Source organism: Lottia gigantea (assembly GCF_000327385.1).
Source record: "Lottia gigantea unplaced genomic scaffold LOTGIsca_17, whole genome shotgun sequence".
NCBI classification, from domain to species: domain Eukaryota; kingdom Metazoa; phylum Mollusca; class Gastropoda; family Lottiidae; genus Lottia; species Lottia gigantea.
Genome location: NW_008708133.1, coordinates 1,289,070 through 1,299,941, shown reverse-complemented (window position 1 = coordinate 1,299,941; position 10,872 = coordinate 1,289,070). Strand labels below are relative to the sequence as shown.

The 10,872-nt window shown below is 34.8% G+C and overlaps 1 protein-coding gene across 1 annotated transcript in view; it reads right to left on the bottom strand.

Moving 5' to 3' along the window:
• The window catches only part of LOTGIDRAFT_231070 (hypothetical protein), a gene marked incomplete at its 3' end in the record, with an annotated part of 8,276 nt that extends 6,559 nt beyond the window's left edge, over window positions 1-1,717 (bottom strand). The window contains exon 1 of the mRNA XM_009051652.1: window positions 1,508-1,717. Within this exon, the coding sequence (XP_009049900.1) occupies window positions 1,508-1,552 (45 nt within the window). The 5' untranslated portion in view covers window positions 1,553-1,717. The remainder of the gene's footprint in view (window positions 1-1,507) is intronic.
• Between the last annotated feature and the right edge of the window lie 9,155 nt (window positions 1,718-10,872).

The window sequence follows — 10,872 nt, the reverse complement described above, 5'->3', positions numbered from 1 at the left end:
AGAATCCAGTTTTGTTTGACAAAGCTGAAAAAACTTACAAAGAGACAGTAAAAAAGAAAGATATTTGGAAGGGAATCGGAGAGATGATTCCAAAATGACCATATGACCAAATTTTAACAACAAAAGAGGCGATCCGCATTGAAAGCCGTCGACGGTTTTCCGCGTTCGTGTTCGCGCTCTATTTGAATGACTCAACTGATGAAAAGTCGCGTTCGCGCCGGTCGCGTTCGCGTTCGCGCTCTGTATAAACCCACCTTTAGTCAACATAGATTTATTTGAGACAGTTCGACGCCAGCAAAATACCAACATTGAGCTGAACGTCAAAATTTGCGATATAGGCCTACGTGTATGCTTCCTAAGTGAAACAATTTTGGACAAAGCGTTATTTGGCGGACGAAAGTACCGAAATTTAAGGATGTGTAGCTGAGATTAAGACATTTAATTTCCAACTCCATAAATCAGAAAAGACCTAAATATTGAGACAAAAGTTGCGCCAAAGGCTGTCCACGAATTTGTGATTGACAATGAAAGAATGTTTTAAAACATATTTTATAATCGCAACAACCATTGTTCTTCATGTACAATTACTAACATTATATGCAGGACACAAAACCAATTCCCTTTGAGAACAGACTTCGCGTATTCCCGGCTTGTCGCCCCCATTCCTAATACTTGGTTACATGAGGTGTTGAAAGACTACATATTCTTACCATCCGAGTCATTAGATCTCATTCTGAGGTTAGACTGTCTTGGGAGGCTTAACGCTCAGTTTCTGCATTATGAGTAGGCCTAGGCCCTGATGTACTGGAAAAAAAGGTGATGTAGTGGTATTAGGGTGGTACGTGTTAGTGGTCTAATGACTCTAAGGTTGTAAGGATATGTGGCCTTATGACTATAAAGGTCGGGGTATGTGTTCTAATGAATCTAAGGTGGTAAGAGTATTGGGTCTGATAATACTAGGGTGGTAAGGTAATGTGACATCATATGTCATTAGGGTGGTAAGGTTAAGTGGTCTTATGAATCTAGTATTGTGATATTTTGATCAATGAGTTCTGTGAGTAAATCAATATCATCTCTATAGCCTACCGTTTGTGAAACTGAATGAAATGATATTTTACAGAGTGTTCTTTTTTTAAATTGTTGTTGTTCAGTAGGCCTATACAGTATAAATTATTTATAACTCCATGGTATAGGTTTATCTACAAAGGGATGTAACTACTATGTATGCCTTTGAATTAAAGACTACTACGCATTTTCAAGCCCTTTTTTTTACAGCAGATACAGAAAGGGATATCCGTATTCATGACAGTTTTACGTGAACCGTGCCATGTCCTCTATCTATATACTCTCTACGGTCTACTGTCTGGGCCTAGTATGCCTAAGCCTAAGAAGAAGAAATATGTTTGCTTAATATCTTCTGGAGATATGATGGATTATAACCGGGACAAGGAGACGAGGATTATACTTTTTCAATTTCACTGATAAATGATGGTGACTGTGATCTTACCTTAGATATTGGTCTGATTTGAAGCCCATTAAAGAAATGAGTCATTTTATCGATTGTTTTGAACTAGTCTATATAAGAAAGTATTCTGCCACACTTGCTTGCAGCCTCGAATGTAATTGATCTTGCACCTTTTGTCACGTTTTATAGAAGTTTTTATTCAGTTTCCATTTCTAATCATAGTATATTTTCCTTTCATCCGATCCTTTTTTCCATAAAAAGACTTCAAAATGAAAATGAAAGTACAAATTCAAAGAAGGCGGGATATTCCAAGAACGATTGTGACCGGTGGGTTCGTTTTGACGCATTGACCAATTTGCCGCATCGTGCCCAACTGCACAAAAACGACTTGTAAAACGAAACTATGACCATTTGTTTCACATGAAACGAAATATCTGTTGCCCCGCATCGATTTTCTTCTTTTTTATATAATTTGGACTTGTTAGGGAAATCGAAAGTATAGCTTTACGGTAAAATCTGGAATAAAATAAATACCAAGTATAAACGATCAGAACCGTAATATAAATTCCCTAACAAGTCCAAATTATAAATAAAAAAAAAATCTATGTGGGGCAACAGATTAAAATATATCGTTTCATGTGAAACAAATAGTCATTCCGGATTTTATCAGAAACCTTTAGTTTCGTTTTACAAGTCGTTTTTGTGCAGTTGGGAACGATGCGGCAAGTTGGGCAATGCGGCAAAACGATGCCACCGGATTGTGACGTAATGCATATCTATTTTTAACTTGGGAAATTTTCTCGTTAAATCGATATTTAGCTAAGAGAATAGTGTATTGTATCATTGCATACAATAAAGAACGGTATATATTTCATGATTCAAAGTGATAAAGATAACCAACAGACCATAATCTTTTAAAACGGTAGACAGACATGTTGACTCTTGGATCACACACACAAATAGGCCCCTAGGTCTAGAAAATTTTTGTTACTGAATTTCGACCTTTAAAAATAGTAAATTTTGGGCAGTGGCTATTTACCACTAGCGTGGCAAGCGTGGTAAATAGTCAGAAGTACCCCTACAGCTATTTGCCACGGCGTGGTAACTTGTTAAATTAGGCCGTCACCATGTTAGTCTACTAAACTTTACCACGTTTTTTTTTCTTTGGTGGATTTCATCCAATTTTTTTTCAAATTTTAAAAAAAATCATTCTTTTTAGGTTTCAAAAATATAAATATTGTGAACATTTCACATTGTTAACACACTAAAATAAGCATTTAAATATCTCTAGCGAAGAAAAATATCCGCCATATTTAAAATCGGTGACTATGGATTTCGGGCATTTTGGATGCTAAATTTCACAGTCTAAAAATTTCTGCAATCGCTATGTGATGTGAACCATAAGGAATGCGTGTTTATGATCATACTTCGGTATTGCGTGCATTTCCAGCTGTCTACAATGTTTTGATTGTTATGAGGCATTGCTCTTGTCTTTCGAAATGCGTTCAGTCTGTAGCTTGTAAATACGCGGGAACCTATCACCAGCCCTATGAAAATAAAACAATTTAAGAAATATTTGATATGAGTTATTGCCCTTGTTCTTGGAAACGTGTAGAATGCACAATTTGGACAAAACTGGGAAAATTGTTTATTATCAACTAACGATGAACTTTATCACAATATAACTTGTTCTTTAGCTAGTAAACACTGAAGAAGGCACAATTATTGATAAATTTAGATACATTTAGATAAAACTTCATAATAATCAAGTAGGAACCTCATTAAAGTGTTGAAAAATATCTTAGACTCGACCGACTCACTCTTTTGAGCTAACCGAATTGTTTGTTTCCAGATGTAAAAAAAAATACAGATATTGGTACTGTTTGATTGTAGTATGTAGTAAAGGTTAGTAATGATACAGAGGTTGATTCTGTTTGACTGTAGTATGTAGTAGAGGTCAGTAATGATACAGGTATTGACGTGTTTGAGTGTAGTGTGTAGTCGAGGTCAGTAATAATACATATATTAATAGTGCCTGTCTGCAGTATGTTCTCCGGGTCAGTATAATACAGATAGTGATAGTATCTGACTGTAGTATGTAGTATAGGTCAGTAATAACACAAATATTGATAGTATCTGACTGTAGTATGTAGTCTAGGTCAGCAATGATACAGTGATGATATTGGTAGTGTCTGACTGTAGCATGTAGTCTAGGTCAGTAATGATACAGCTATTGATAGTGTTGACTGTAGTATAATGTCTAGGTTAGTAATGATACAGATATTGATAGTGTATGATTGTAGTATGTAGTCTAGGTCAGTAATGATACAGATATTGATAGTGTTTGATTGTAGTATGTTGTTTAGGATAGTAATGATACAGATATTAGTACTGCTTGACTGTATTATGTAGTAGAGGTTAGTAAGGATACAGATAATGATACTGTTTAACAGAAGTATGTAGTCTAGGTTAGTAATGATACAGATATTGATAGTGTTTGATTGTAGTGTGTTGTCTAGGTCAGTAATGATACAGATATTGATAGTGTTTGATTGTAGTATGTTGTCTAGGTTAGTAATGATACAGATATTAGTACTGCTTGACTGTATTATGTAGTAGTAGAGGTTAGTAAGGATGCAGATATTGATACTGTTTAACAGAAGTATGTGGTCTAGGTTAGTAATGATACAGATATTGATAGTGTTTGATTGTAGTATGTTGTCTAGGTTAGTAATGATACAGATATTGACAGTGTTTGACTGTAGTTTGTAGTAAAGGTCAGTAATGATACAGATATTGATAGTGTATGATTGTAGTATGTAGTCAAGGTTAGTAATGATACAGTAATGATATTGGTAGTGTCTGACTGTAGCATGCAGTCTGACCTCCACTACATACTACAATCAATCACTATCAATATCTGTATCATTTCCGACCTCTACTACATACTACAGTCAGACACTACCAATATCATTACTGTATCATTACTGACCTCTACTCAAACTACAGTCAAACATTGTCAATATCTGTATCATTACTGACTGACCTTGACTACATACTACAGTCAAACACTATCAATATCTGTATCATTAATGACCTCTACTACAAACAACAGTCAAACACAGTCAATACCTAACGTATTTCTTCAAACACAGTCAATACCTAACGTATTTCTGATATTATGACTACATAATACAGTCAAACACCATCAATATCTGTATCATTAGTAAACTCTACTACACACTACAGGCAAACACCATCAATATCTGTATCATTAGTAAACTCTACTACACACTACAGGTAAATACCATCAATATCTGTATCATTACTGACCTCTACTACATACTACAGTCAAACACTATCAATATCTGTACCGTTACTTCCCTCTACTACAAACTACAGTCAAACACTGTCAATATATGTATCATTACTAACATGATAGCGGACGGGTCCTTTTTAAATTTATAAGTGACCAAGTTTGACAATTAAACACATATTTAAACATTTTGTCCAAATTTTGTGGATAATGGGTTATTGTGTCATAAAATATTGTGGAGCGAACGGACCCAGGGCGAACGATCTAGGGGCAAACATGATAAAGACCGAAAATGTATAGGGGCGAACGCGTTTAACAGTACCTAGCTAAATATAAAATTCTAACTTTATGACCTAGGCCTACGCTTTTATGGGATTTTTATTCTCATATCACCGTAATATCCATAGGAAACAACATTACAATTTTTGTGGAAATATACATTAGGTCTACTTACTCAGTGGCGTAGCCAGGATTTCATTGACGGGAGTGAGGAGCACATTTACCCTCTTTTTGGCTTTTCGAGGGAACTACCCTCTAAATACGCCACTGTAGTAACTTGTAAAAACGCAGTAATATTAGGAGACACATTGCATAAAATGCAGGAATTTATTTTCAAAACTCATTCTCACACAAAATACCCTTACGATCGTTTGGGGAAGTTTAATCCTCAAATGATTTTGAATGAATATACTTGTAGTAAGCCTGCTTTCCAATTCATTAACAAGGTTAAAAGTAAATTTTGACTAATTTGTAATTAAAATCTATTGCCGAAAGAACAAATGAATGTACACCAAATTTCACGCAACGCGGAATTTTTTAGATAGGTTTGAATTGAGAAGTATTCATCCTTGAACCATGAACTCTTCACAATCGGCCTTGACATTTATTTGTAAACAAACACGACATTTTTTTTCAAAAAGCGAATTTTTGATGAAAATGATGATTTTTTGATTGCAAAATCGTTATTCTAAATATTTAGGTAGTTTTAAGCAATTTTTTCCGAAAAGAATGTCGAATCATGACTAATTGGACATAACTGTATATTTGGGAAAAATTGAGCAACTAAACCTAAATGAGGCTTCATTCCATAGGCCTGCCCTAATTTCCACTCAGCACTATTATTTACTCAACCTCAGAATGGGTCTTTATTAGGTTTAAGTGAAATTAGGGTAATCCTATGTCCATATCGATGGCATGCCAATGAGTCTTTATTCCATACCCTATTTCCCACACAGCTCTATAATTTACTCAACCTAGCAACGAGTCTTTATTCCATACTCTATTTCCCACACAGTTCCATAATTTACTCATCCTAACAATGAGTCCATATTCCATACTCTAATTCCCACACAGCTCTATAGATTACTCAGCCTAACAATGAGTCCGTGTTCCATACTCTAATTCCCACACAGCTCTATAATTTATTCAACCTAATAATGAGTCTTTATTGAACCCTCTATTTCCCACACAGCTCTATAATTTACTCAACCTAACAATGAGTCTTTACCGAAATAGCTCTATAATTTACTCAACTTCAAAGTGAGTCATTAATTCAGACTATATTTCCATCTTAGCTCTTTATTTTACTCAACTATTCCGTATTCCATACTCTATTCCCAACACAGTTCTATAATTTACTCAACCTCACAATAAGTCTTTATTCCAGACTCTATTTCCCACATAATAGCTCTACAATTTACTCAACTTCAAAGTGAGTCATTAATTCAGACTATATTTCCATCTTAGCTCTTTATTTTACTCAACTAGTCCGTATTCCATACTCTATTCCCAACACAGTTCTATAATTTACTCAACCTCACAATAAGTCTTTATTCCAGACTCCATTTCCCACACAGCTCTATAATTTACTCAACCTAACAATGAGTCTTTATTACATACTCTAATTCTCAAATAGCTCTATAATTTACACAACCTAACAATGAGTCTTTATTACATATTCTATTCCAAACACAGTTCTATAATTTACTCAACCTCATAATGAGTCTCTATTCCAGACTCTATTTCCCACACAGCTCTATAATTTACTCAATCTAATAATGAGTCTTTATTGAATACTCTATTTCCCACACAGCTCTATAATTTACTCATCCTAACAATGAGTCTTTATTACATACTCTAATTCCCAAATAGCTCTATAATTTACACAACCTAACAATGAGTCTTTATTACATACTCTATTCCAAACACAGCTCTATAATTTACTCAACCTCACAATGAGTCTCTGTTCCAGACTCTATTTCCCACACAGCTCTATAATTTACTCAACCTAATAATGAGTCTTTATTGAATATTCTATTTCACACAAAGCTCTATAATTTATTTAACCTAACAATGAGTTTTTAATACATATTCTAATTCCCACATAGCTCTATAATTTACTCAACCTAACAATGAGTCCGTATTCCATACTCTTATTCCCACACAGCTCTATAATTTATTCAACCTAATAATGAGTCTGTATTGAATACTCTATTTCCCACACAGCTCTATAATTTACTCAACCTAATGATGAGTCTTTATTGAATACTCTATTTCCCACACAGCTCCATAATTTACTCAATCTAATAATGAGTCTTTATTGAATACTCTATTTCCCATACAGTTCTATAATTTACTCAACCTAATAATGAGCCTCTATTCCAGACACTATTTCCCACACAGCTCTATAATTTACTCAACCTAATAATGAGTCTTTATTGAATACTCTATTTCCCACACAGTTCTATAATTTACTCAACCTAATAAAGAGTCTTTATTGAAAACTCTATTTCCCACACAGCTTTATAATTTACTCTACGTCACAATGAGTCTCTACTCCAGACTCTATTTCTCACACAGCTCTATAATTTACTCAACCTAATAATGAGTCCATACTCTAATTCCAACTTAGCTCTTTATTTTACCCAACTTAACAATGAGTTCGTATTCCATACTCTATTCCCAACACAGTTCTATAATTCACTCAACCTCACAATAAGATCAGAATAAGAACAGAAGAAAACCCAATATCAAGACCCTTAATCCTAATTTCTAAATAAAGTGTCTGCTCCACCCTAGGCCTGTACATTTGGGAGAATCAAACCCTCCCTTCCCCGAAATCCAACTTAGCTCTTTATTTTACCCAACTTAAGAATGAGTCCGTATTCCATACTCTATTCCAAACACAGTTCTATAATTTACCCAACCTCACAATGAGTCTCTATTCCAGACTCTATTTCCCACATAGCTCTATACTTTACTCAACCTAACAATGAGTCTTTATTACACACTCTATTCCAAACACAACTCTATAATTTACTCAACCTCACAATGAGTCTCTATTCCAGACTCTATTTCTCACACAGCTGTATCATTTACTCAACCTAATAATGAGTCTTTATTGAATATTCTATTTCCCACAAAGCTCTATAATTTATTTAACCTAACAATGAGTTTTTATTACATACTCTAATTCCCACATAGCTCTATAATTTACTCAACCTAACAATGAGTCCGTATTCCATACTCTTATTCCCACACAGCTCTATAATTTACTCAACCTAATAATGAGTCTTTATTACATACTCTATTCCTAACACAGCTCTATAATTTACTCAACCTCACAATGAGTCTCTATTCCAGACTCTATTTCTCACACAGCTCTATCATTTACTCAACTTAATAATGAGTCTTTATTGAATATTCTATTTCCCACAAAGCTCTTTAATTTATTAAACCTAACAATGAGTTTTTAATACATATTCTAATTCCCACATAGCTCTATAATTTACTCAAACTAACAATGAGTCCGTATTCCATACTCTTATTCCCACACAGCTCTATAACTTACTAATAATGAGTCTTTATTGAATACTCTATTTCCCATACAGTTCTATGATTTACTCAACCTAATAAAGAGTCTTTATTGAAAACTATATTTCCCACACAGCTCTATAATTTACTCTACGTCACAATGAGTCTCTATTCCAGACTCTATTTCTCACACAGCTCTATAATTTACTCAACCTAATAATGAGTCCATACTTTAATCCCAACTTAGCTCTTTATTTTATCCAACTTAACAATGTGTCCGTATTCCATACTCTATTCCTAACACAGTTCTATAATTTACTCAGCCTCACAATGAGTCTCTATTCCAGACTCTATTTCCCACACAGCTCTATAATTTACTCAACCTAACAATGAGTCTTTATTACATACTCTAATTCCAACTTAGCTCTTTATTTCACCCAACTTAAGAATGAGTCCGTATTCCATACTCTATTCCAAACACAGTTCTATAATTTACCCAACCTCACAATGAGTCTCTATTCCAGACTCTATTTCCCACTTAGCTCCATAATTTACTTAACCAACAATGAGTCTTTTTCCATACCCTATTTCTCAACCACACAAGGAACCTATCACACATATTCTATATCCCACACATTTCAATCAATTTCAATATAATTCTAAAAAATGGCTCTATGACACATTAGGAAGCATATAGGACACACTCCACTAAAACATTTCATGAAAATTGTATATGTATATTTTAGAAATCTTCTCTCTCTCTCATGTTTTTGGATTTTTGCATGCCTATTTTTTGGTCTAGATTTGGAATTTGATGTCTGAAATTGCATAATTTTTAAGATTTGGTGAGATAATGAGAGACTTAAGAGATAATTCTAAAAATAGTCGAGCAGATGAGTATAACCGGTAGTAGTCTACTTTCAAATTTTCATGGTCATCATATATTGTAATTTTTTAGGAGACATTAGGGATTGGTCAGGCTTTCATTCGAAAAATTGGAAAGTTTTCAACACGTTGTAGAAGGTTGAATTTCGTGTTTTAACATGAGAAGAGATGGCATATCAATTAGAGGAGTGAGTCCGGACTTTTCCCCATCGAACCAGATACCAGTCCGTTCCCAATGCTACAATTCTAACAACTACCAAACCAGTACCAATCACCCCGTCGCAAACCAGTACCAATCACCCCGTCGACAACCATTTTATCTGATACCAAACCCTATTATCACCAAACCAAGGACAAACCATTATATTATGAAATAATGGAATACCTGCTCTAAAGAAATCTACCTTAATTATTGGATCATCTAACCTGAATCGAATTACCAAAACCAGTTCAGACACTGAAATACATTCTTACCCCGGTGCCAAAATCCATCACATACAGTCAATCATACGACCATGATCCCAAACCTATTACCGTTATTCATCTACCAAAGACCTCCTTTAACCAAAATCTCGAGGAAAACACAACAGAACCTCAGCACCCTCAACAACATGATGATGGAGTCCAGTATCAGCAGCGCAACAATCTTACCACCCTACGAAGATGAATTCGAACCAGTTGATAATCTTCATTGGTCTCCAGAAACAGCAAACAGTATTTGTTTGTTTTGGATACACCAGCTTCAAGCATCGTGTAAGTCGTTAAACTAATTACTGGGGATAAAAATACTGAGAGGCCACCGCTAGGACAAACTGTAGTTAACTTGAGACGCAAAATTCTCACACCCCTTCAGCATTCATTCTTAGATCGTGGACTTAAGTTTATTCCCACACCAAAGATAGCCTACTTAAATTATCTCCGACCATCCTTTGGACGATTTCAACGAAATCTTAGTTGCACATATTTTTTTTTTTGCTAGAACAATTTTATTCCTAAATCCACGTGGACACCCCCTAAGGTCGCCATCCATCCTCTAATATTGAAAGCATTTGCGAGTATGAATAGCGAAACAGCGAACCTTTCCAGAACACACGAAAAGCCTAATCTCACACGAGTGGAACGTGAAGCGTTAAACTTACATAGATCGATGGAACGATTGTTCTTTATATAAATACCATGTTTGTATACGCTCAAAGCTACTGCTTTATTGTTCGATGTTCCAAAAAATGTTCCTGATTTCAGATTCTGTTCTCGTCTGGTTCTTTAAAATGGGGCTCCATTTAGCAACGGAAGTCGATTTTGATTGGTCGCAATTAACTCGCATTTCTTCAGTCTGCCAACTTGTATCAGATGACGCATAAAACACATTTGAAATCAACATACCGGCTCCCTA